Source organism: Microtus ochrogaster, chromosome 21 (assembly GCF_000317375.1).
Source record: "Microtus ochrogaster isolate Prairie Vole_2 chromosome 21, MicOch1.0, whole genome shotgun sequence".
Classification (NCBI taxonomy): Eukaryota; Metazoa; Chordata; class Mammalia; order Rodentia; family Cricetidae; genus Microtus; species Microtus ochrogaster.
Window position 1 is genome coordinate 28,268,218 of NC_022022.1, and position 25,877 is coordinate 28,294,094.

At 39.4% G+C, this 25,877-nt stretch overlaps 1 protein-coding gene across 1 annotated transcript in view; it reads right to left on the minus strand.

Moving 5' to 3' along the window:
- Positions 1-4,297: 4,297 nt before the first annotated feature.
- Arhgef38 (Rho guanine nucleotide exchange factor 38) overlaps positions 4,298-25,877 on the minus strand; it is an 89,526-nt gene continuing 67,946 nt past the window's right edge. Inside the window, exons 7-14 of the mRNA XM_005357309.2 lie at positions 24,944-25,077; positions 21,085-21,189; positions 19,607-19,723; positions 15,726-16,037; positions 14,332-14,475; positions 13,169-13,367; positions 12,790-13,049; positions 4,298-4,525 (exon numbers count right to left, since the gene is read on the minus strand). Coding sequence (XP_005357366.1) covers positions 4,340-4,525; positions 12,790-13,049; positions 13,169-13,367; positions 14,332-14,475; positions 15,726-16,037; positions 19,607-19,723; positions 21,085-21,189; positions 24,944-25,077 — 1,457 coding nt within the window. The 3' untranslated portion in view covers positions 4,298-4,339. The remainder of the gene's footprint in view (positions 4,526-12,789; positions 13,050-13,168; positions 13,368-14,331; positions 14,476-15,725; positions 16,038-19,606; positions 19,724-21,084; positions 21,190-24,943; positions 25,078-25,877) is intronic.

Here is a 25,877-nt window from a genome sequence, read left to right on the forward strand (position 1 = left end):
TATGTTCTCATGTTGTACTTTGTGAGACTGACCATAGAATTTAGTGACTTAAAGAAATGGCACTGAAAGAATAATAGTCTTAAGATGAAATGACTTGAACCCTTTTGTGTTCATTTCTTACTTTGCTGATTTTGTTTGTTGGCTTACTTTTTGAGACGGGGTTTCTCCGTGCTGCCTTGAAACTCACTTTGTAGACCAGACTGGCCTCTGCCTTTTGAGTGCTGGAATTAAAAGGCGTGTGCCACCACCACCCAACCTGCTCAAGTTTCCTACTTTATAAGACACAGTTCAGACGAGATAAAATGGAAGACACTAATACAAACGGCCCCTGGTTTATAATGCTTTGTTTTTTTCAGTAGCGCAAAAGTGATATACATTTATTAGAATCTGCATTTTTAATTATCTTCCTGGGCTAGTCATATACTGTATAATACTCTTCCATTTCTGAGCAGATTGTAGCTTGCAGTACTTCATGTAATCATGCCAGCAAGCAACTGGTGCTCTTCATCTGGTGATGACTTGCAGAACTCTCGTGATTTGTCAGTAGGTCAGAATATTTTAAACCCATGGTGAGTGTATCAGGATATCACTCCACTATAAATCAAAGCACATCTGTATTTAAAAGTTGGTTCCAGTTCTTAACAAGGGTGTGGTAGCAGTTTTATTAGTTACAAACTATAAATTGTTATGATCACGTGTTTCACAGGAAACATCACTTAATAACAAACTGAAATTTCATCAGTACAATCATCATAAATATCACAAGAAGTTAAAAAGGTGATGGATACATTCAGATGCCTTAGTGGATGGAGGTTTAAGCAAAACAAAACTTATTTAGTAAAACTGTAGTCTCAGGATTTATGAACAAGAGTATCTCAATTCTAGTCTTTTTCTAAAGTGCTGAATTACTTTTCAAAACACTCAGATTTACCTGCCTCTAACAGTAATGCCTAAGACATCTCAGTGAGCTCCAGAAGCCCTGAGGAAAGGTAGCTTTGTAGATCACATAAAAGTTAGCGATACGTTTTTACATCTGTGTGTATAGAGAGAGGGAAGTAGCCACAAAATTAGACGTTAGAGTTGCATCCTTTAAACAGGATCTTTTCCTACAGAATTTCAAGTCCAGTGTCCGTCTAGCCAGTGAACTGTAGTCACATCTTTGTGACCACGATGTAAATGTCTAAGTTTGTTCAGCCTGAGTTTTGTGAGGTCTGATTGTTGAATGTGAGGTCACTAGTTAGTAATGCAGTGGGTGTAATAGGAAGCTATACTTCCTAATATATTAGGAAGCTACTGCAAATGACTTAGATGGTTTTATGTCTTAAGATTTTCTCTCTTCATACAGCTGTGTGAGGTTAACATGGTAGAAAAAAGTCTAAGAAGTGGACGAGAAAATCCAATTTTTAATTCCATGATTCAGTAGTTGGAACACTCAGTTTTGTAAATCATCCAAACTATGTTCATTCCAAATAGCATCAGGCATTTAAAAAGCAATTACACAAAATCTGAATTATATTTTGGAAGGATTGAATGTTTAACATCTGTCACACATTGCTCTACCCACCTTTCAAATTCAAGCTATTTTTCTGGAATATAAAGACTGTTCCAATAGTAGCTGTGTGGCTTCTTCATGATTCCACAAAATGACAATTTTCGATTACTAGATGTGTATTTTATACTCACTACACTTTATTCCATATACTAGTAGTTTTGAACATATGCACTTAAAAATGAAATGTAAATAAGATGCATATATTTTTATTTTAAAAACAAAAATAGCTAAAAAAGCTTCCTCTTCATCTTGGCGAAATTAATTGCCCACTTCAGAGGATCCTATTGTGTACAATATTAATTTAAAGAGTAATATAACAAAATGCATTAGCTTGCCTAGTTGCAATTATACTGATGCAACCAATCTTTTGACCTGCTTAAATATAAACATCCTATAAGCTATCTTGAAAACTTGTTTTTTTGAGGCCTAGTAGAAGAATGTATAATTTTAAAATTATAATTTATTGGTGTGGGAGGTCCTTCTATGTCCATGTCCTTATGTCTTATGTCTATTGATTTTAAAGAAAGTAAGTAGAAAATGAAGGTGTTATGTAGTTTTTCAGAGCACATTTGTAGTAACGTGTTCATCATGATTGGAAAGTTGCAATCACTGGCTTCATAGCGATTCTTTCTCTGGAGCTAACTGAAGTATTGATTGTCCTGGTGTAGATTTTTCAACAGTCAGACAGGATGCATCATGCCTAGGCCCACACCAGTAGACAAAGTTGCCCCTTCATGTAATCACTTATTTCAGCCAGAAATCTGTTCTATTGATATAATTTGTGCTATTGATAGAATTATTTTTGTGTCAAACACTGAAGCTCAATGCTACATACAGATGTGCAGGTACATGCTGCAGTGTGTAAATTATGCATCTTTGAACATTGCCATAAGATCCTTATATAGCAACTTCAATTTCTTTTTGTTTAACCTTAGGCAAATGAATTCGTATTTTAAAGATGAATTCAAGGGCAATTAAAAGAAAATCTTAAAGTCTCTAATATCTTTTGAAATCCTTTGTTATCCTACTTAAAAAAAAGAAAGCAGTTTGTGCAAAAGCCATGTTAGGAAAATTTTATAAATCTGTTTTCAAGAATTCAGTAGTAATACAAACTTTCCTTCATATAAGGGAAGAAGGTATGACATTCAGTCAGCTACAGTAGAAATCTTTATTTTGTCCTAGATATTGCAGTAATAAATGCAAAGTAATATATGTACATAAAATGGATCTAATCTCTCAAAGTAAGAAATCTTAAAAATGTGTCATTAGGAATTTTATGGGCAATTAAAATCTACATAATTATGAGTAAGCACTAAGAATCAAAATTACGAAGATCACTGTTGCATGATCCTCTAAACACACTGTTTATTGCTAGTGCTCATCACGGTGTTAATTCTAGAAATAGGACTGTCCTCTTTGGACTGTAAACTTCGCATGGCAAGGCACTTCAAATCGACCAGAATGCCTGGGAAACAGCAGCTATTCAGTAATGCTGACCAAGTAGATGCATGCCAGACATTTGGGTCTTCGTTAAACTTCCTCTATAGAGTTGTTTCATCCAATTATTTTCATTTTCTTCCTCTACTTCTGAACACTCTCCCTGGCTCATGTCATCTCTGTGTCTCTTCCACTTTATCTATTTTTATCCAATCACACGTCTTGACTGAATGAATAAGCCTGAAATTTTGGAGGTCAGTTCTCTGAGTGGTACCCAAGTTAAAGCACAATGCCCTGAGCAAGGGGTTATAGATAGTCCAACCCTCAGTGCCTTGTGTGAGCACAAACTGGCCACTAAAGCATTTACATTTTGTCTCTGAAGTGGAATGCACATTCCCCATGCATCTCCAAATCGTTAAAGAAAACATTTCCTCATTAAAGTTTTATCAGTAATCATATACAGTAGCTTTAAGACAATTTCAAACATGCTTAAACACAACAATAAAAGTACAAATAATAAATCTGGATACTTCATTTTTTCTCTCCCAGGCTTGTATAGAAGTCTTTGGAAACTCTTCATTTTGAAAAGCTGTTAAATATTGAAGTGTGGATCTGAGAATGATTTCCTCCAGGTCCATTATTTACATCGCTGATTTGCATTCAAAGAGTGTATGATGTAATCATTAGGAACAGGGAACTTGAAACCATGCTGCCTGTGTTTGATGCACCTCTACCACTTGCAAGCAATGTTGAGTCTTTACGTTGCATTAAATTATTCTATATAAATAATCTAAAGCAATGTCTACCATGTAGTATACTTTTAGTAAGTTTTGGATATTATTAATATTTTATTTCCCTTTTGATAAAAAATGCATTAAAAGTGAAAAGACTTCTAATTATCTGTTAATTATGTTTATGTGTAATTATGCTGTGATTTATACAGATATGTATAATCTGGATTATACTCATCATGTATAAGCTGCAAAATATATATTATATGTATATAGCATGTATGTGCAAATAAGATGTAAAAAATATGTTTAAGGCAAAGTACAGTAAGAAAATATTACAATAAAGTGAAAACCTTATTCTTTCACTCCTTGGTGTTGATGAACAAAATATATCTTTTAGAAAGATCTTTACCTTTAAATATGTAGTTGGAGTCTAGGATGTTTACTCTCTGCTGTTTCTGTTGGTAATATCTCTATCAACAACTATTTTTTATACATCAACAACATCTTATTAGGAAGCAAGATTTTCCTTAAAACATGATGCACTGCTTCTGGTCTGCAGTTTCAGTGTCTGTTTCATGAGGTAGTCAGGAAATGATGTCATTTTATGCTTATTTTCTTAAGCATATGTCATCTTCCCTAGGTAGTTAGCTGGCACGTAGCCTTTCTGTCCTTGGGCTTCAGCTAACCACCACTCTCTGTTCCCACTTAGGTCACAGAACCTCAGTATGTGGACTCTCTGGTACTCCTGGAGGCTGAGTTCATGGTCACTTCGTGCTTGGAAAGCATGGACTGCATAGAAAATCTAGACAAGAAAAAAAAAGACAGTATTGGAACAAAACCCAGAATTTCGGAGAAACTTACCAGGTTTCTGACGATAAGGGGCTCCTAGCTTTTGACAGTCACACAGTCCAGGACTTCCTGATGGATTTGGTAGGATATGACCTATCAAATCTGTGGCACATAAGAAAGGAAATAGGCACTCTTCCTAATTGGAAGGATTTTAGCCTGGGCATGCTTGAGGCAATTCGGCAGTTTCTATAAAATGTTTTCTCGTTGTTAATTCTTTGAATCAATCGCTCAATCTCTTCTGCAGATGAAAACACAGATCATTTCTGCACAACATTTCTGTGTGTGGAGTGAGGAATTGGAGGGATGTGGAAATGTGTTGAAGAGTCAGAGAAGATAAATTATAGACCCCCATAGTAAATTAAACTGTAGTCATTAAAACAGCAATATAGGAAGAATTCACATTAAATATTTTTAAATGTAAAATTGCAGCTGGAAGATGCCTTGGTGGTTAAGGGTACATGAGCTTTTGCAGAGGACCCAATTTACGTCCCAGCACCCACTTGGGAGTTCCACAACCAGTTGCCAAAATTCCAGTTGCAGGGTATCCAGTGCCCTCTTCTGACTTGGAGAGTAGCTGCTCTCATACAGACACATCCCAACACACAGACACATAAGTATAAAATTAGATGAATAATGTATGTCTCAAATTACATTTCTCTGAAAAATACTTCACAGTTACTAGGTAAATTGGAAGACCTCTGACCAGTGTTGAAGTCTAGTAACATCATAAGGCTGCTAAAAGAAATGTTTCCTTATGATAAAAAATTAAGCAATTAGCCAACACATTTGTATATTCATTTAATCAAACTTTGTAAAAAAAATTCTGTCAGAACCTTACAACTCAGCTAAAGCAATAATGAATCTTTACAAAAGAAAACAACAAAACCACAGTGCCACCGTCACCAACGATAAACTACACATAAATACTGGGGTGCATTTTGAAGCAAGTGGTCTTTCATAAGGGACACATTAATAAAGGAGGTTAGTATGTCACACCCACAAAGGTGAATACATGGAAAGGTGATAGAAAAAAAGGATGGAAAATTGAGGGCTGTGAAAAATGAATTGATGTCACTGAACTAGAAAAGAGATGGACAGTGTAGTGAGAGAACCAAGATTAGACTGTGCTTACATAAATCTTAATGAATCACTTGCCTCAATAAAACCCTGATGCCATTAACTGTTACCTTAATAAGGAGCCTGAGGCAGAATTCAAGGAAAGGAACCATATTGCTAGGGTTGGAATGGGTTCCCCCACCTATTCTAAACTACACTCATCCCTTCTAAGTGAAAGTCTAGCCAAAACGTACTATCCATGAACTAAAAAGTTGACTTCATCAGACCAAAAATATCATATATTTTGACTAAAAAGTTGACTTCATCAGACCAAAAATAGTGCTTGATATCAGATTTCAGGTCTCTACAACGGCGAGGATTTTGTTGTTGGTAAGCCATTACGCAGTATTTTGTTAATGGCAATTTGAATGGCCCGAGGTGTGCCTCTCAACTGGTCACAGATGCTGTGTGCACAGTAGAGTTCAAATCTTCAGTTGACCTAAAAGGTCTGGATATCATAAAGAGATTGTGGTGCGTGCATGAGGATAGATCGTTGGAAATGGGTTATGCTGTTTGGAAGTAAAGATGAAACAGAGGAGAAGAGCTATAAATTCTTAATGAAATTTCAGCAGCGATACTTTTACTGAGTTTGTAACAGTTTATGTCACATGAGCCGCATCCTCAACAACTCTCTCAGTTAAGACTTAGAAACAGTCTTACTCACAAGGCTACCCAGTGCTACTAGGACCGATGCGTTCTAACTCCCAGTCCTGTGTTTGATCAATTTCTTTTAGGGTCTTAGGAATCAAACTCAGTTCTAAGAAAGAAAAGAACAGTGTATTTTTTGGAGAAAGGGTCTGTGGTCTCTCCTCTGTCCCTACAGTTCTGCAGTTTTGAAAGTGACAATATTGAATAGGTCCATAAGATTAGTGTGGTTAATTTGGTTTGCAAAAGCGTCCAGGAGTGTGACGTGCGAAATTATAGTGCCAGAGTGATCTATAGGAGCTGGAATCAGCAGTGTGATCATCTTTGCAATTTGAATCAATAATAAATACGCTTCTTTAGCTCAGGCATGGATTTTTCAGAAGGATAGATTAGTTACAATCCCATTCCTCAACACTGTGTAGTCTTTCACTTTGGAACAGATTTCCTCAAAGGGAAAATAAAATTTGATTAGATATATTTATTATTATAATATGTATTTTGTTGTGTTTTTTTTTAGACAGAGTCTAACTGTGAAGTCATCGGCTTGCCTAGACCTCACTATGTAGATCAGACTCACCTTGAATTCATAGAGATCTGTTCACCTCTGCCTCTAGAGTGTTGGAATTAAAAGTATGTGCCACCATACCTGACTTAAAATATATAATTTAAGCAAATATAAATTCTCATGAAATAAGAAATTTAAAATACAAAATTGTGTAACACTTTAAATTATCATGGTTCAAATTTGTTTTAAATTGGCAGTTTCTAGTTCTTACATAACATGCTAAATAAAGGTGTACTTTATATGCTCAAAATGGGCCTAAATCGGCTTTGAAAAAGAGAGTGTCTCTGGTCTTCTAATTATGTGTGTGTGTGTGTATTTTAGATGAAAAATTAGAGGTTTTCAGCTTGTCATGAATTTTTAAGAGTGATTTCTTATTTTCAAATCTCAGTTCACACTCTCTAACTTTAAATGTGTATATGTTTCTGCCCATGAACATTCATTAAAATGTTATTAATATGGTTCATAATAATGTATTTCTTTTTTCCTTGTTATTTATAAAATGTTTTGCTGTTTGTTCCTTTGCTGCATTTCATTTTAAATGTGATATCCTGGCAATACAGATCAGCTCTCCACAGCATTTGATTTAAGAGCACCTAGACTCTTGCCATGATTATTATCCATAAACATCATACTGTTCCCTGTGGCACCATTGCCGCCTCAGCAGCCGCTTACACTACATATTTGTGCATTTAATTTTTATTTCTTAACTTCACTGCATTGTGCAATCTCGTTTTTATTGATTTTATCCCAATTTTCCAGTTACAAACAATAAAATTCATAACGTATTTTAATTTTCCTTTCCCAAACCTAAAAGCTTTTAAAGCAGTATTTACTGTATTAATTCCAACGCCAAAATAATTACACTGCTTGGAACATATCATCCTTTCCCTCACCTGCTAGAAGCCAGCTTTTATTTTCTTCATTCAGTGATTATATATTTTTATTAACAAGTAGGATTTTATGAAGAATCTAGGGTTTAATAAAATATTTGAATATGGATTTAAACCTGAGGGTTCAGGAAAGAGTGATTCCTAGAGCCTAAAACACACCTGAGTGCCTGAGTGTGGCTTTCACTAAGATATTCTCACTTTGGGGACATTAGAATGGTCATCTATAGGACTTGGGAGAATTTGAAGCTACTGTCATAAAAGGTGATAATTGAGAGGACCAAGGTAGGTCACAGGCATGCTGGGAGGTAGGGCTATCTTCAGTGTAAACAAGTAGTTCTGATGGAAAAAAAAAGTCTCAAGAGTAAACAAAGAAAAAACACCCACTTAAGTCCTATGAACATCTTTATTCCCTTTCTCTCTCCATCCTGTCCTCCCTCCCTCTCTTCCTGAAATGGCAACAAATGTGGAATTGGATATTTTGACAACCTTTGGCCTTCAAAATATTGTAAAACATTTCCATATTAAATATTCCCTTAATCTTCATTCTAGTGGGTTACTTAAATACCTTAAGATCAATCTGCCACACAGTTGATAAACTTTCAAAAAAAATAGCATATTCAATATCACTATCATAAGTAGTTATAAAATGCAAAGTCAAAGACCAGCTCACAAGAATGAGAAAACAACAAACTTGTCTAAAAATGTGCTCCATAGGAAAAGATCACATGCCAAGAAGCACATTTTCAAGATAATTGAGGAAATCCTCTGCAGTAATGTGAATGGTCCCTATAGGCTCATATGTTTGAATACTAGGTGCCCATTTAGAGGAGTTGTTTGGGAAGGACTAGGGGTGTGGCCTGGTTGGAGGAGGTGTGTCACAAAAGCCCATGCCAGTTAGGATAGTCATGGACTCTAACCTTCTGAAACTGTAAGCTGCAAATAAACTCTTTCTCTCATAAGTTGCCTTGGTCATGATGTCTTATCACTGCAATAGAAAAGTAGATGTCCTTGAAAGCCATTCACCAACTTCTTATGCCCCAAGGTCCAGGTTAAAAGCTTAGATCAACTATGGAAATCACATAGAGAAGATACAGAATGAACTTGTGGGATATTTGTACAGTGTGTGAAGATGTATTCACTATGATTGGCTTAATAAACAGCTGAATGGTCAAGAGCTAGGCAAGAAGAGAGGACTCTGGGAACAAAAGAGGCAGAATCACCAGGAGATATGGAGAGGAAACAGGAGATACAAAGTAGAAGGGAGGTAATACCCTGTGATAGAACATAGATTAATATAACTGGGTTCCTTTTAATTTGTAAGAGCTAGTTAGGAAAAAGCCCAAGCTATAGGTGGAGCATTCATAAATTAATAAAATGTCTCCATGCCATTACTTGTGAGCTGGCTGGTGAGACAGGAAAAGATTCATTATGTAAGCCAATCTTCAGCTGTCTATATCCCAGGATTCTCAAAGCCTCCGAGATGCCCCCTTAAAGTCAGGTAGAAGCCCTTCCTCCTAGTCAGGGATCACTTGAATTACCAAGAAGACTCCAGTACAGCCTAAAACTCCGTAGTATATGCTTCTGCACGTCTAGAGGATAATAAAAGGTACCGCCCTGTAGGAAAGAGCAGAGCAAGGAATAGTGGCCCCAAACACCACCCAGTTAAGCAGTACAGGTTACAGTTGATTTTCCTGATTTTTAAGTTTAAATAGTAACGCGGAAAATTGCTTTTGGGGTCTATCGTATATAAGATTTGACAAAGATCCAATTTGCTACCACTTTCAGTCACTTATGTGGACCTCTATGCTGTACCGTTCTCTGTGACACCCAGGAATATAAGGGGCTAGGTGTTCACATGCAGCCTGAGAGCGGATGCACTGGAAACACCAGACTGTGGCAAGCATGAAGATGTAATTAATCCTTTCTCCTTATTCCCAGGGATGGAGAGCAGCTGCACTAGGGGTCTGAAAACCACCAGCCTCTATGTGTCTGCTGTCAGAGCTGAAGGACAAAAGGAAGTATTCCTTCCTGGCTCTTCTTTACTCTTTCCTTTTTCTTTCCTTTACTCTTCAATTTGAATGAAATCACCTTAATCTGAATGAAGTTATCAGAGATCCCATGAGGCCACAGATCCAAGGTGGGCTTTCCGGTTCAATTTTATTAGTAATAATGCTACTATTTATCCAATGCCAGTTATCTATGTTAAACTGGTTTCCAAACTCAGAGGAAACAGAATAAACAGCATTTTTGGATAAGAGCCTCTAACATATTTTCCATTTTGATTCCCTGCTCTGCTCCCCCTTCATTAAAGAAAACATTCAGCATCTAATTTACATGATTTGTACTGGTAGGATCACTTGAGGAAGACTGTTTTATTGTAGCCGCTAGTGGGAGCCGGTTTTATACTGTGCTCTTCCAGCTGAAAGAACCTAAATCATGTTTAACCCCAAAATCCTAGTAAAGCTAGGCTATGATTAGAATATCCTTCTAGCTTCAGGATGCTGTCTTAGTTACTATTCTATTGCTGTGAGTAGACACCACGACCAAAGCCACTCAAAAAAGGAGACATTGAATTTAGTACTTGCTTGCGATTTTAGAATGTGAGTCAATGATCACCATGGCAGGCAGAAGACAGGACTGGTGAAGGATCAGTAGCTGAGGGCTTTGCATCCTGATCCGCATGTAGCAGGCAGAGAGAAGGGTGGGGGGGGGGGAGAAGGGAGGGAGGGAGGAGGGAAACCTGGGCATAGTGTGGGCCTTTGATTCTCAAAGTCCTCCCCAGCAACTCACTTCTTCCAACCAGGATACACCTCGTAATCCTTCTCATCTTTCTCAAATAGTTTCACTACCTGGGAACAAACATTCAAACGTCTGAGCTGTGTGAGTTATTCTCATTCAAACTACCAGAGATGTCATTCCACACTCAGATTCTGTCGAGGCTATTGAGGTAAGGAAGGTAAACTATGAGAATATTCAATCAGGTCTACAGATTTCACTGAATTAAAAAAAAATACCCACAAATACTTCTGTTGTAAGATCATTGGGTTCTGGTGTTTTCATGTTGCCTTTCAGGTTATTGGGTGAATTCTTGCCTTGGCGCCTGCCCATCTCCTCCTATCGATCCTATCCAATGGGTCTTCTAAAACTGGATCAGGTTTCCCTACTGGCCAAGGGTTGCGCCTACCAATTGCCCTCGCTCTGTTTCCTGGTTCCTGCTACAGGCCAAGAACCCTCTCACCCCTCCGAAGGCCTTACCTCAATAGTAGGTAAGGGAGATTTGCAGATAAAACTATCTGATAAAGAAGTTACAGTCAGAATTTACAAAGAAATCTCTCTCATAATTAGGAAATAAGAAGAATTTAGTTTTGTGTTAATGAGATGGACAGGGAAAAGATAATAAAGGAATTTTAAGGTTAGAAAAAAAGTAGGCAAATATTTGACTAGAAAACAGAGTGATTAATAAGCATACAGAAAGAGACAAAGAGTGTTCCTGGAATTATTTCTTTATGTTTTTTTAAAAAACAAAACATTTTGAATATCTTTTACTGGGTTAGTAGTCATGTATGACTTATTTTATAAAATGGAATAAGAGCCTATGTCACAGTTCAACCACTCAGGAGACGGAAGTGAAAGGGTGGCCTGGGATGTATCATAAGATGCTGCCTCAAAAAACAAATTTCTTTTAAAGACTCTTCAGAGAATTGTTTTAAGGAATAAATTTATTATAAAGACAGAGTTGTGTTTAAGTGTAAAAAAAGTAACACATATGATATGTTTTATTTGTGTATACATTAATGTATGCACAAAATATATCTGAAAGACACACACGGGATGCTGTCTTTGGAGAGTATCACTAAGGGGGAAGTGAATAAAGACATTACATTTAATTTATGGATGCTGTTCCAGTTTCCCTTTCTGAAAATGAAATGTATTACCCCTGTGGAAAAGAAATTTAGGCTAATGGAAATTACTAAGTTAAAAAGGCAGAAAATTAGTTGGTTATTACTTGGAGATTAATAGTTGAATATACCAAAACTTTATGAGGTAGCAAAAATGAACCTTACATTATAATTATCTTACCAATTTTTGAAGGTGCTGTAGCAGAAGTTTTCACATTGGCGCAATGAGAGAAAGGCAAGTTAGGAAGCTTTCGCGCCTAGCAGGTGGTATTAAAAAGAGGTGAAGTCCAGCACTCCGGAGGCAGAGGCAGATAGATCTCTGTGAGTTCGAGACCAGCCTGGTCTACAAGAGCTAGTTCCAGGACAGGCTCCAAAACCACAGAGAAACCCTGACTCGAAAAACCAAAAAAAAAAAAAAAGAGGTGAAGTGTCTAAGTTCTACTCATCTTAATAAAGGCATTGCCTCTAGAATAGTAGTCTCAATCTTCCTGGAGCTGAGACCCTTTCATACAGTTTCTCACGGCGTGGTGACCTCCAAGCAGGCAATTATGTTCAATACTACTTTATAACTGTAATTTGGCTACTATTATGAATCGTAACATAAATGTCAGTGTTTTCTGAGGTTCTTCATCACCCTTAACCCCAAAGGGGTAGCAACCCACAGATTGAGAACCACTGTTGTAGAGGCTTCAGAGACAAGTTCCTATCTGATATTGATGACCACAGCTCAGCTGCCTTTCTCCAACGGTGGAGCATTAGAAAAGAAATTCCTGGCCACCCTGAAGACTTAGCAGTGGAGTAGTGGCTGCTAAGGTTTGTTGGATCTCTAGTCTGTGTCAAGAGTTCGGCATGCGTGTCAACCCTACTCAAAACACCGACTTTGAAGCATAGGGATTGTTTTTTGTTCTGTTTTGAGGAAACAGGTTTAGATAATTAAATTCTTTGCTCGACAATCCACAGATGGTATGTGCTAATAGGTCTAGGTGTTTTCAATGTCCAAGCTGACGGTTTCCTAGTAAGAATTTCAGATCAACGTGAGTGGTTAGAGATTCTTGGATGTGAGTGGCCAAGTATTTTTTACCTCGCGGTTTAAAAGTCTTACCTGTTCGTCTACCTCTTGAAAGTGATCAACATCAGCACCGTTTGTTTCGAACTTCCCACAAGTGCCACTAAGAGATGAACTGCTGTCGCTTATGCTGCCTTCAGGAGTACCCGTGACACTGTCACTAGCTGGCCGGCAAGACACAAAGAGGCTGAGGTTCTCGAAATCGTCATCACAGAATCTGTTCTCACCATCTACCTTCTGCTCCTTTGCTGGGTTGTAGGGCTTTAGGAAGGAGGAATACACGTAGCCTTTCACAACTGGCAGAAGGAAAAAGAAAGCACCAGGGTTACATGTTGACCTTCCCTGAACACGCAGAGACCCCCGGGAAAATCTCAACCTGAAGAGCAGTAGTAGGTCTGTGGGAAAAGAAACTTACATCCTGTGTCAACAAACCACCTGCTTGTACTTCCCAGGGGATCCTTCTGTTCCAGGACGGCTACCAACTCTCCTTCTAGAAGATTGATGTCGTGCTCCTGGGTGGCATTGCACTTGCGTTTAGCTCGGTAGAGTTCTTCCGCTCCGTATGTGGACAGAAGTTTGGAGCGGTGATCGTCAGTTTGATGTGGCACTTCTGGCTGGGAAAAGGAAGGTGTTCTGATTCAGGTGAACATACAGTGAAATCATCATTGAGTTTTCTTCTGGAAGATTATTTCTCAATATAAGTTATATGCTACTCTGGATTTATTAAAAGGCAGATGCTCGTGTCAGCTGAATTTTCGGTTAAAAAAATCTCAAGTAGGCACATGAGGGCAGTGTTGTAGAAAAGAAAGAAAATACAACCAGGGCTAAGAATGCAGAGGCTCTGGGGCTGGCAAGGTGGCTTAGAGCATAAAAGCAGCCCTCCAGAAGTCTCATGACCTGGGTTCCATCATCAGAACCCACATAGTGGAAGGAGAGAACCCATTCCCATAATGGGGACCTCCAAATGTATTCCTCTGTATATCTGTGTGTGCAACATAAATACATACAGACAAACATACACACACACTACACACACAGGAAAAGTAAATAAAATTGTAAATTATAAAACAGGTTTAAAGAAGGCAGAGGTTCTAACAATTCCTGACTGTTGCTATTTTGCTATTTTCTATTTACATTCTTGCATAGTAAATACTTTTTAATTTTAATTCATAAATTGCCTATATGCATTTTCCCCCTAGGTAAACGAGGCAGGAGTTGCAAAAAGACACTTTCCAATGCCTGGCCCTAAGAGAGCTTGAGAAAACCACTATATCTCTGGGTGCTGGAAATTAAAAATGAGGGGCTGCACTCTCTTTAAAATCCTGATCAACAAAATCTGAGTGCCCACCGTGCATCCAGCACGCATCTCAGCATGTTAAGGAATTATCATCAGTGAAACAGAAACAAACATCACACTCTTATGGAGTTTATCATAGAAGAGATAGAAACAGGGAATAAAACTTAACAAGCAGATGACACATTATTTGGATGTAGCGATTGGTACGGGAAACAATCCGCTACGATTTGGAGGAGGCATAGAGATGCTGTCGGCACTGTCCCAGGCAAGGCTCAACTCACCAGACTCGGAGCAGTCTTCTTCTTTTCAAAGCTAAGTTTCCTCTCAATGAAGGTGGCACTGTTGTCCTTTACAAAACTCAGGTTTTGAACCTCTTCCAGCACTCGATTTTGAATCTCAGAGATGCTCAAGACCGGCAGGGGCACCTGTAGGAGAAACAGTGCGGTGTTTTCAGACACGCGATCACACTGGGCCTTGACTCTGCCAGGGTGGTGATGACAGCAGGCATGGAAGACAGCGCTGCAGTGGAAAAATCTAAGGCAATTTGAGCGCTTCTATAAAGATGGGCGATCTGGTATTTCTGAAGCCACACAACATGGCATGGATACTTCTCCTTCTTAAGTTTCCAGACTCCATAGGAGAACAAAATACAAAAGGGGCAAGAAAGACCCAGGAGTAGAGTTCAGGAGATGTGGAGTTAGCAGCCCCCCAGGTGGGACAGCGGGCGTATGCAGGGAATGAGGCTATAATGCGAAGCATGTTGAGGCATGTACATATATGTTTGTCTTATATGTTTAGCAAGTCTGGAAGCTGGGAATGGGCAGTTGTTTGGGAGGTGCTTATAAAGTAGACAGAGGGTTACCTGGGGGCCCAGACAGAAGGGCTTGAGCAGGCTAGAAAAAGGCTTAAACATAATGCAGAAACGATTTGGCGCCTATGCTCTTTCAAACCACATAAAAATCTAATAGGACATAGAACATATGTGAATTGGGCCCAGGGGTGAATATTGGGATCTAAAGGTTTTAGCAGGAATAGGATAGGTAGGTGTGTAGGGGATGAGGGTATGTTAACTAAAACTAAGGGTATATGAAGAAACCTTATTAAGTGAAATGAAAATATAGTTTTTTTTAAAAAATGAGTTTAAACCATAGTATTTCTCATATAAGAAATATATGCTGCTCCCAGAAGACACGAGTCACAAAATAAAAATCTCAGAGCCAGGCATGGACTCCTCCCTTTGAGTTCTTGGGCAGAGAGACCCCAGAGGCACCCAGGACAATACAGGCTGTTGCTGCTCTTCTGTGTTCCTCCACAGGGAGATGGCAAGGCTGTATTACTGAAGGTATCATGCGCTTTGGTTGCGGGACCCAAAGAAATAAATCTTGAACTGACCAGGAAACTCTTCTTGATGGCTAGCTTTTGTCGTAGCTAGGATTTCCATTGCTGTGAAGAGACACCGTGATGATGGCAACTCTTAGAAAGGAAACCATTTTCGGGCTGGCTTACACTTCAGATGCTTAGTCTGCTATCATCATATTCTTTAAAACTATACGATTCAAAATGCAGAAGGACATCTGAATGACTTTATACTTAAACAACAACACACAAGGGCCACACGAGTACACTCTGAAGGAGGTGTGAAATTGAGGTGGCTAAGGGGTAGTGCTCTGCTCACCGGCTTGACTGTGGAATAAGCCTGCAGAGCCACCAGCATCAAGTCCCGGAGGAGGGTGATAAAGCTACACAGGCAGTTCAACAGGATCTTCCTGGCAGCCTGGTTGAACGCCTGGAGCTCTTCCACAAGCTGGGCATTGAGGGCCTCATACTCTCTTTTGGCCAAGTCTGATTCGTCGGCTGCTGACCGCGGCAGGGAGCTATTGCAGTCAAGTAGTTTGTCATAGCGCTTTTGGATGAGCTTCTGAGGCCCTGGGAATAAGGACAGCAAGGCTGACAGGGGGCTCAAGATGAGTCTCTGAGAGCGAGCTACCTGCAAAAGAAAAATACGGAAAATACAGGCACATTACCAAGAGAAGAATGGCTCACTCCATAACCAATTATGCTCTCAGTAGGCCTATCTCCTTCTCTCTTCTGAAGCTCAAAGGGACAGGACAGCACCCAGTCATTTGCAAAGAGAATCTCATATGGGGGGGGGGCTGCTTAAGCTTCTTTATTCATGCTTAAAGTAGCAACATTGAACCTGAAGATGAGCGAGAAGAGTAAGTCTTCTTATAGGGATCACAACTCTTCTGCCTACAGCTGTGCCTCAGATGCCTCCTTCAGGACCCTCCCTCTCGCTCCCTCCTAACCCCAGGGCCAAGCTGAAAGCTGCGTCAAGGTTGGGAGGAGCTGACATCAGTGTGTGGCTACAATTGACCAACTCACCACTTCACCTCTTGCCGTCAGCAAAATGGGCACAAGCATTCTGAGGAGAGACTCTTACACCCCTTCGCATCAGTTCCGAGTCTGTTTTTTACCTCTAGGTTTATTTTTGGATGGAATTGTATTCCCCAAGCAAGCATTGGTCCTTTAAATGTATATCTTATGCCTGTGACAGAAATGACCAGAGCTAAACACTTAAATATACCTAAGGCTTGAGGGCATCTGACTTGGTTTCTGAAACGGCTGCATTTTCAGCTCTGAGACATGAAAGAAAAACCTTATTGCATTAGTGCCCAACCGCATGTCAGCACTCAAGAATCCTAGATTTTATTTCTTCTCTTCTTATATTTTTCCCTGTGTTCTGAATTGCAATTTTATCCCATGTCTGATGACCACCCTGCCTTATACCTTATCACACATGTTATAGGAATCTGGAAGTAGTTTATCATTTGTGACTTCAAAGATATTCCAGGAAATCGAAGCAACGGCCTATATTAATTAATGTAAATGATTCTGCTAACTCTGTTTGAACTCACGGGAAATCTGAAAGAGGGTACCTCATCTGTTAGTGGCACCAGCGATAACCAACATAAATTAGATTTGATTTTTAGTTTATGAAATAATCAATAGATACTAGCCCACCACTTAATGAGCCCCTGGAGTAGGCAACAGATGCATTTACTGTATCTGGGATAAGTCACTGTGTTTATTACTTGCCTGGGAGCCACAGTTTGCTAATTTGATGATTATGATTGTAATGTATGTCCAATGCCCATAGATATGAACTTTATTTGCCAGAGAGACAATAGTTGGAACAGATAAGCAGGTTGTATTTTAGAATTTTGTGCTACACAGTATTTGTAGAAAAGGATCATTTATGGCTGGATAGGAATAACTTCTCTGCCTTGGGGTAAGCTTTTGACTTAATATTTCTGTTTCAAAGAGTTCAGTATGCTACCCAATAAAATGCCACTTTTCTACCATAGTTTCTGGTGATTCTTCTAACTTAGCAGATGTAATATTATTTTATCAGGGCAGACAGGACAATTTCTTCCTTCTTTCTGTCAAACTGTGGAGCATGCTTGCTAAGGGAGAAGCTACAGAGTATGTGCTCATACGATTTTGATAAATACTTATCAACTTAGTGAATTGAAATTGAGCAAACTCTAAATGGTTTTTCTAAAATGTCCTTCCTATGATTGAACCCTGAAAAAAAAAAACTCCCCAAGACCTAGTCACGTTTTCCCAATAAACCCATGGGTAAAAAACCTTTGTCTATTAATCTACCTATACATCCATCTGCCCATTCCTGAGTAACTTATGCTCTATCACTTTATTCTGGATAGTATGATATTTAGTCTTCTTACATTTTATTTATTTTTTTACTTATTTTGTGTTCCTGCTAGAGAACATTATTTATTGTTAGAGAGCGCACGTAGAGGTCTGAAGAAGTAGGAGTTGGTTCTTTCTGCCACGTGGATCCTTAGGATCAAACCAGGATTCGGGGTTGTTACTAAGCACCTTTACCCACTGAGGCACCCCCCCAGGCCTTTTAAAATAGTACATTAATTTTCTTTTATTTTTATACATGATAATGGTAAATTTTGATTGTTAACTTGACAGGATTTAGAATTGCCCAGGAGACCAACTTCTGGGTATGTTCATGAAGATTTTGGCACTCACCTTTAATCCCAGTTCTTGGGCAACAAAAAAAAGACCGCACTCTGTTACGTTAAAGGCCAGCCTGGTCTGCATAGCAAGTACAAATGTACTTATCAAAAGGATGTAATCTCAACTTTCTGTTATAATGCCAAAACCAGCTTATTCATTAGTTTTGCAGTAGGATGCAGACTGTGTCACATCCTAAGGTTTGGAAATATTTGGGAGCTCATTGGTTGAAGATTATTTTGAGGTGGAGGTGTTGCTGAGATTTTGAGATTCATGGGCTAGGACCACTAGAATCATCCAACACAAGATCTAAGACAGTCTGGGCCTAATTCTGACACAGCTAACACAGAAATATGGCCTATTATGCTTTCTCCAAAATATATTAAATACTGATATGAAATAATAACATAATGCACTAAACTGAAATTAGCATTACCCAGAAAAGCTTACCACTCAAACTTTAGTCAAGAATGTTTTTATGTTCCCTGACATATATTTTACAGAACTCTTAAAAACAAATAGTCTATGAAGGAATATAGCACACTGGCAGAATGCTTGCCTAGCATGTGTGAGCTTCTAAGTTCAGCCCCCAGAGCTAGAAAGAAAGGAAGGGAGGGAGGGAGGGAGGGAGGGAGGGAACGAGGGATGGAGGGAAGGGAGGGAGGAATAAATAAATGAAAAAAAGAAAGAAAAAAGAAAGGAAGAAAGAGAAGAAAGAAAGAAAGAAAGAAAGAAAGAAAGAAAGAAAGAAAGAAAGAAAGAAAGAAAAGGAAGGAAGAGAATCTATCATGGGTAGGAAGACTATCTGACAGTTAAGTGTGTCTTTTTTCAATGGGAAGGCTTTGATGTCCAGTGCACACTGTGCTAAAAATCACAGACGGTGAGAATCTGTTCTCCTTTAAGAACATAGGCTCCTTTAAGTCACAGCTTGCTGAGGAGGTGGTGGTGCAAACCTTTACTCCCACCACTCAAAGGCAGAGGCAGGAAGATCTCTGTGAGTTCAAGGCTATCCTAGTTGGCAGAGTGAATTCTAGGACATCCAGGAATGTTATGCAGAGAAACTCTGCCTCAAAAACAAAGCAACATAAAACAAATAAAAATCAAAAATCCATAGCTTTACAAACTAATATATTATTAATATCTCATACACAGACTCAAACTGAACATTGTTCAAGTATCTGTTTTTTCAGACACTGACTACCCCAGAAACAGAGTATGAGATTGTGTTAAATTTCCATTATAGTACAATCCTTACTAATTGTGCCACTCTAAACATAGGTGATTATTTAAAAACTCCTGTCTCAAAAAGTCCAATTTTGAGACTAGCTTTGATTTAGTGAATATTTTGTACTAACTGTAGTGTGTGTGTGTGTGTGTGTGTGTGTGTGTGTGTGTGTGTGAGAGAGAGAGAGAGAGAGAGAGAGAGAGAGAGAGAGAGAGAGAGAGAGAGAGAACACAGCTTTTAAACAACTGCCGTTTAGTCTGTATTTGTCTGTGTGTGTAACTTACAAAGTCTTGGCAGGGATTGAAAGCATGGTTTGGGGGTTCCCCGCAGTTTGTCTCTCCATCCTTGTATGAGATCTCACGGAGTTCTGCCACACTCTGCGGAGGGAAGGGCATGGCCTGCTGAAACAGATGATGGAAAGGGTGAGTTCTGAATGAAGTCAGCACATTAACGTCTCCCCAATGTGAGCTTCATCATCGCGATGCTAAATTTCCCTGAGAGATAGAAAACGTTCTATATAATGACCATGGATGCCATTCAGTCAGGCTGCTTGCAGCCCTTGGTTTCCTTCCCCTCCTCCCATCATTTCTGACAGGTTCTCGCTCTCTTGGAGTAGGAGGAGCCCATCTTAAAACTTCCTCAGCCATTCCTCAGCCTTCTTCTTCAGATTCTTTATTTTAAAAAGAACTCCTCTTTGATTTGATCAGCAGCTTTTCTTGGTAAATTTAATATTATCTTTGAGGGGTAAAAAAGGTGCTCACATTTTTGTGGATTTAATCAGTGAAAACACCTGTGCTTGTGCCTCAGTGGTGCTCATTCCTTGAGCAATACCTGCCGGGCTGCCATGTGCCAATGCTGTGTCCACTGCAGCCGTGTCTGGGGGCTGACTTCACAGAGATTTGCTAACCCCATTGTGCAATGGACTCTGGGTGTGACTGTAAGGATGCATGATCCTCATCCAGCCAGAATATGAAACCCTGTCTCCAAAGCAGTGTGCTGGGCATGTCAATTCTCTGCTGGTAGGATGTTTTATCTAACTGTACAAGCTCTTGGCTCCAAAACCAGATACTCAAGAGGAGAACTTCTGGGCTCATTAGCTGATTTCCATGTAACCGCTAACTTCCTATCCTTCAAGTCAGAGCTGCTGTCGAGCTGTTTTCAAGGACACCATGTCCTCCGGAAGATCCATTACAAGAAACCCTCGGCCAGCTTTTCCAACAAGTATAATTGTTCAGTTTTCCATCTTAGGGGCTTTTAAAAGCAGAGATGCTCAAGTAGGTCGGGACAACCTCCTAAGATGCTAGAAATATGGAGGGTGTTTTTGTGCTCTACTTCAATTGCACAACAGCATTTACTTACCATGGTTTGTGTTGTTCTCTAGTTCAGTTTGTTTTCCTTTGTATGGGATTTTATCCTGATTTTAATCAACTACAAATAATTATATTGGTAAACTCAGACAACACAGTGCCTGCCTCACATACAATCTAGTGCTCACAAACTCATTTTTATTATAAAGAAGAAACGACGGGGGTTTATATTGTATGCATCTGAACAAAAGTCCAGCAATACAGTGATTCGGACTGGGGCAGGCTGGAGCAGGAAGCGGGCACAGACCAAGCCTTTATATGGCTTGCCATATCAGATCTTTGCAGCCTCACAAGTTCGATACAGTTTAGTTCAGCACACAGACGAAGAGTCACATTTCCTCACACCACCCATGGGGACTGGCGTCCTCCTGAAGCAGCATTCGCCGCTCACCCACCTCTATGTGCTGAAGGCAGGAAGAGATGTGCTTCACGCAAAGCCTCAGAGTCTTCTCTAGTGACCTAAAAAGCTTTTCTTCCCTGTTAAAGGTGTTGTCTTTCACCTAAAACACACGAGAGATTACTTAGTTTCACGACTCAAATGCATTTACTATTTTTAAAATGGTACAAAATAAATACAAAGTTAAAGATGGCACAGACCACATTGACCCAGGACATGGTGAAAAAAAATCCTTTGCTGTATGAAAATATTCTGTGATATGCTGACTTATATAACAAAACTTTCCGGATCCACATGTAGCACAAACTAATGTCCAACCAGTGTTGTAAGTCATATCATGAAGTTTGATTTGTTGTTTATTTTATTTTTTTATTTTTTTGGTACCTTTCCACCCATGTCATAGCCGTCATGGGACTGCAAACTCCCCCCTTCCTCCTCCTCTTCCTCCTCCTCCTTCTTTTTCCTCCTCCTCCCTCTCTCCCTCCCTCCATTCTTCATCCTTTCTCTCTCTCTCTCTCTCTCTCTCTCTCTCTCTCTCTCTCTCCCCCCCTCCCTCTCTCTCTCTCTCCCCCCTCCCTTCCTCCCTCCCTCTCTCTCTCCCCTCTCTGTATGTACTCATGTGTTAGGGGTGGGTCACATATCCATCCCTTCAAAAGAGGACATCAGGTGTCCCACTCTGTCGTTCTCTGCCTTTGTCCTTTGAGACAGAATCTCTCACTGAACCTGGAGCTGACAGGTAGTTTTACTTGTGTGGGAAAACCTCAGTTAAATAGGCAGCAGAATCCATCACCCAGTATCCTTATATCTTTGCTCCAACTCTACATATACATATACCAATGTGCTTGGACAGATTGTTGTAAATGGAGTTCCCAAAGATACCACCTCCTGGTATTTTATTCTGTGTACCTAGCTAGGACCCCGATGACTCTGAAGTCGGCACTAAGGATTCCACTGTGAGAAGTGTTGCCCAAGCCTGCCTCCCATACTAAACCCTTTTCATGCTATTTTAATGAAATATGCTGCTGCTCTTTCTCTGCCTTAGAATTCTGTTTGTTTTTAGGGATGAGACTCAAGAGTTGCTCTTTCTGTGAATCCTACTTTCAAAACTATTTTTCACATTGAAAAAATTAATTTCTTCCTCATACATGCTCTTACAACCTTAGTTAATTATCTAAGCAATTCTCTCCACTGATACAGTCTAAGTATTTAATATTAAGAAGTTTGTCTTAGTAATAATAGCTAACATTTATTAAGCATTAATTATATTCAGATATTGTGCCCAAACCTTTCATTTACTTTATTGTTTTAATTCTTACACAACTTTATGGGGCAAGCATTATGATTAATTCTAGTTTAGAGATATTGGGGATGTTAATGTTCCCCTATTGTCATTCTAAGGCAGAGCTGGAAACACTAGATTAAGTTGGAGGTATGGCTGCCCTGCCAAATGCTTCATTTCCCACACTCCTTTGCAGCTAGCTCTGCCTATGTAACTGGATTTGAACAAATACAGTATGAAGGAAGTGTTGTGTTTCATGCCTAAGTCTTGGCCTTGTGGCACTGTCTGTGGGGCTTGGAGGGAGACACAGTAAGGAATTAGTTTCAATTAACTGAAGACAATATGGTTAAGGAAAACGCCATATGAAATTTGGCAAACTGGGTTCCTGGAAGATTTTTTTTTGAAGCAGAGCCCATCTACTCACATCTCAGGATTATTATCAGAGATAGAATAAGTGCTTACCTGACTAGTATCCTATGTTCTATTTGCTATTGTATTTTTTTTTTGCTATGTTATGCTGTGCTATGCTATGCTTGAGGATCTCTTTTTGACAGATACATTGTCTTTGCCCTAAAGTAGCAAGCTAGAGAAACATATTTATAGATATGATCAGGATTAAAAACCAGGCAGCCTGAATTCTAGATCTATACCTGTTCATCTTTGTATTCCCAATCTCTCACACAGTGCCCAGTACACGGAAGTTCAATACATATATGATGAATTGAATAGAATCTTCCTCCCAGGTAATAGCTTTACACCCTAACTCGACCAATATTTCACCTGAGCTGCTGACAAGGACAAAATTGATTGATTTGAGATTTATCTCTTCTGCAGTTCAGCCTATGCAGCTGATTTTCTGATTAACAGTGAAATGCTTCATTGCTGACAGGACACCCTCTATGAAGATTAAGAGGAAAGATCTAATTAATATCCCTTCATGCTATTTTAGCTACAATTCACTTTTAGTTCACAGTTTTAAAAAAAGCTTCTGATAAATATGCGAAAGAATATAATGGTCCCCACAAAAGTCTGCCCCACATTAGAAGCTGCCCGCTCTATTCAATAGAACTGTCTTGAGTAAGAAGCAAAATCGCAGAGCATGGAAGAGAATTTCTGCACACATTTATAAATGCCTACAGGGGGCTACTGTCTCCTTGAGCTCATTTTCAATTTGATTTTATTACTGTTGTCTTTAGTTGAAATGACCCAATTATCTATTTCCTGAGCAGTCACCATGTGCTATTAATTTCCCAAACTTCTCACAATATAGCTGCATATGAAGCCCCCCCCTTTTTTTGGTGATGGACCTGGCAAATCCCTGGAAAATTATAAGGAAATAAATACAATGATGGTAACAACTATGTACCCCACAAGTAGCAAAGTCACTGAAGCCACAAAGAAAATGAGAAGAAAAAGATGACAATATTACACCATCCTCCTTCCAGCGAGGATAAATTTTCTCCTTTCACCAGATCATGATTTTTTTTTCATTCTTAATATATGTTCTACTGATCACTTACTTCAGATTCATTAACCCCAAAACTCCTGGGTTGTCTATATAAATACAGGGTTCTAGGTTGTACCATTGAGATAGGTGGAACACTAGGACCTGTCTTTTGAAATTATCTCATGTCATTCTCCTTAAGCAGAATAAAATTTAGAAGTCTTTGAAAATCCAGCTATTTATAAGAGGTTGGGATTTGATGTGGGATGCCCTTCTGTTTATGTGTTGTTGTTGTTTGATGAATAAAACTGTTTTGGCCAATGGCTTAGCAGAGTAAAGATAGAAGGAAAATCTGAACAAAGATATATAGAGAGAGTAGGCTGGGTCAAGGAGATGCCATGTAGCCGCTGAAGGAGAAAGACGCCCCACCAGAACCTTTCCATTAAGTCACAGCCTCTTGGCAACACACAGATTAATAGAAATGAGCTAATCAAGATGTAAAAGCTAGCTACAAATATGCCTGAGTCATTGACCAAACAGTGTTGTAATTAATACAGTTTTTGTGTGATTATTTGGGTCTGAGTAGCCCAGAAACAAAAGAGCAGTCTCTGCCTACAGGGATTTTAGTGCAAGCTATGTTAAACAGCTGAGTAAGGATCACTAAGGACCAATCCTCCAGTATTATAATGTGCATCTAGGGCGTTTCCAGGAAGAGAAGGGGGTGGGGCAAGAACACCAAAACCATCACAATGAATTGTGCATATAAAAAACACCACTTTGTTTTTAGATGAAATAAAGAGAATCCCAGAGGCACAGAAAAACTTTAAAGCAGAAATAAAACAGAGATGGGGGAAGAGGTGACCTTGAAAAGAGAGAGAGATTGTGAGCCGCTGAGATCAGGTCTCCTTCAGTTTTGTCATCGCCTGTCCTGAGTTCTCATCTCTTTCTGCCTTCCCTGTGGAAACTGAGGTAGTGCTGAAACCACCAGACCCCCCCCCCCAAAAGGAAGAGCTTAGGGCACTACCTTGATTCTGTGTTCTAGACATAGTCACAAAAAGAGCAAAGCCAAGGCCCCACGAGTGGCGGTGTTAATGATCCCTGAGGAAACGTAGGTGGTTTCAGAAGAAAAATTACCTGTGACTCTCCTCTGGTCAGGATCTTGAGATGATTTGTGACTCTTTTTGACTTCTTGCTGATGGAATGAATATTCAGTTTAGATAGTTTGTCTTTGAGTGATTCGTCCTCATCGTTCTTCTTATATTTCAGAACTGAAAGGGAAGAACGCAGGGATACATCCGAGTGTGTGCAGCCAGGTTCCACACTCCCCTAGCTTTTTCAAGGCCAATATTTATATTGAGGACAGGACTTAACCCTTTTCTGCAGGGGCCATTACCCCATTACCCTATTACCCTATTACCCTATTACCCCATTGCCTAGTCTATCCAAAGTACCTCACCCAATGATTTTCAGAAACTCAGCTATTCAAGGACATGGCTACTCAAGGCTATTCAAGGTCAGGTTAATTTAATTCTCATATTAAAGAAATACCTGGATGAGGGAAGAGGTTGAATTTTACCCTCTGTACAAGAGAGGGAAGAAAAGAAAATTCCTTGTACTAGAAGAAAAGAAAGCATCCACTTTCTGATGGAGTCTCTGGAAAAGGGAATCAGGTCCAAACCAATAAAAGACAGCTGAACCCATGATGCATAAGCCTCAAATCCTAGGTTGGCTTTTCAAGCACTCTGTGATTTGGGGCCAGGTGCGAATCACTCTGAGTTTTACCTCTCTTTGAAATAACTGTTAGCCCAGGTTTTATTCCAAATGTTTAATACAGTCAGTGTTGGGAAGGGCTTAGAAAGATGAGGTTGAGTTAGACAAGATGCAGTATTTACTGTTTCAAGCTTGTCAGGAATGGTACTGTACCGAACATAGAAAACTCAAGACTGAGCCAAGTATAGCGGCACACCCCTGTAATCCAGACATTTGGAATGTGGAGGCAGGAGGATTATTTCAGGCCAGCCTCATCTATGTAATGAGTTTGAATCTAGCCTGAGCTACGTGAAATCAT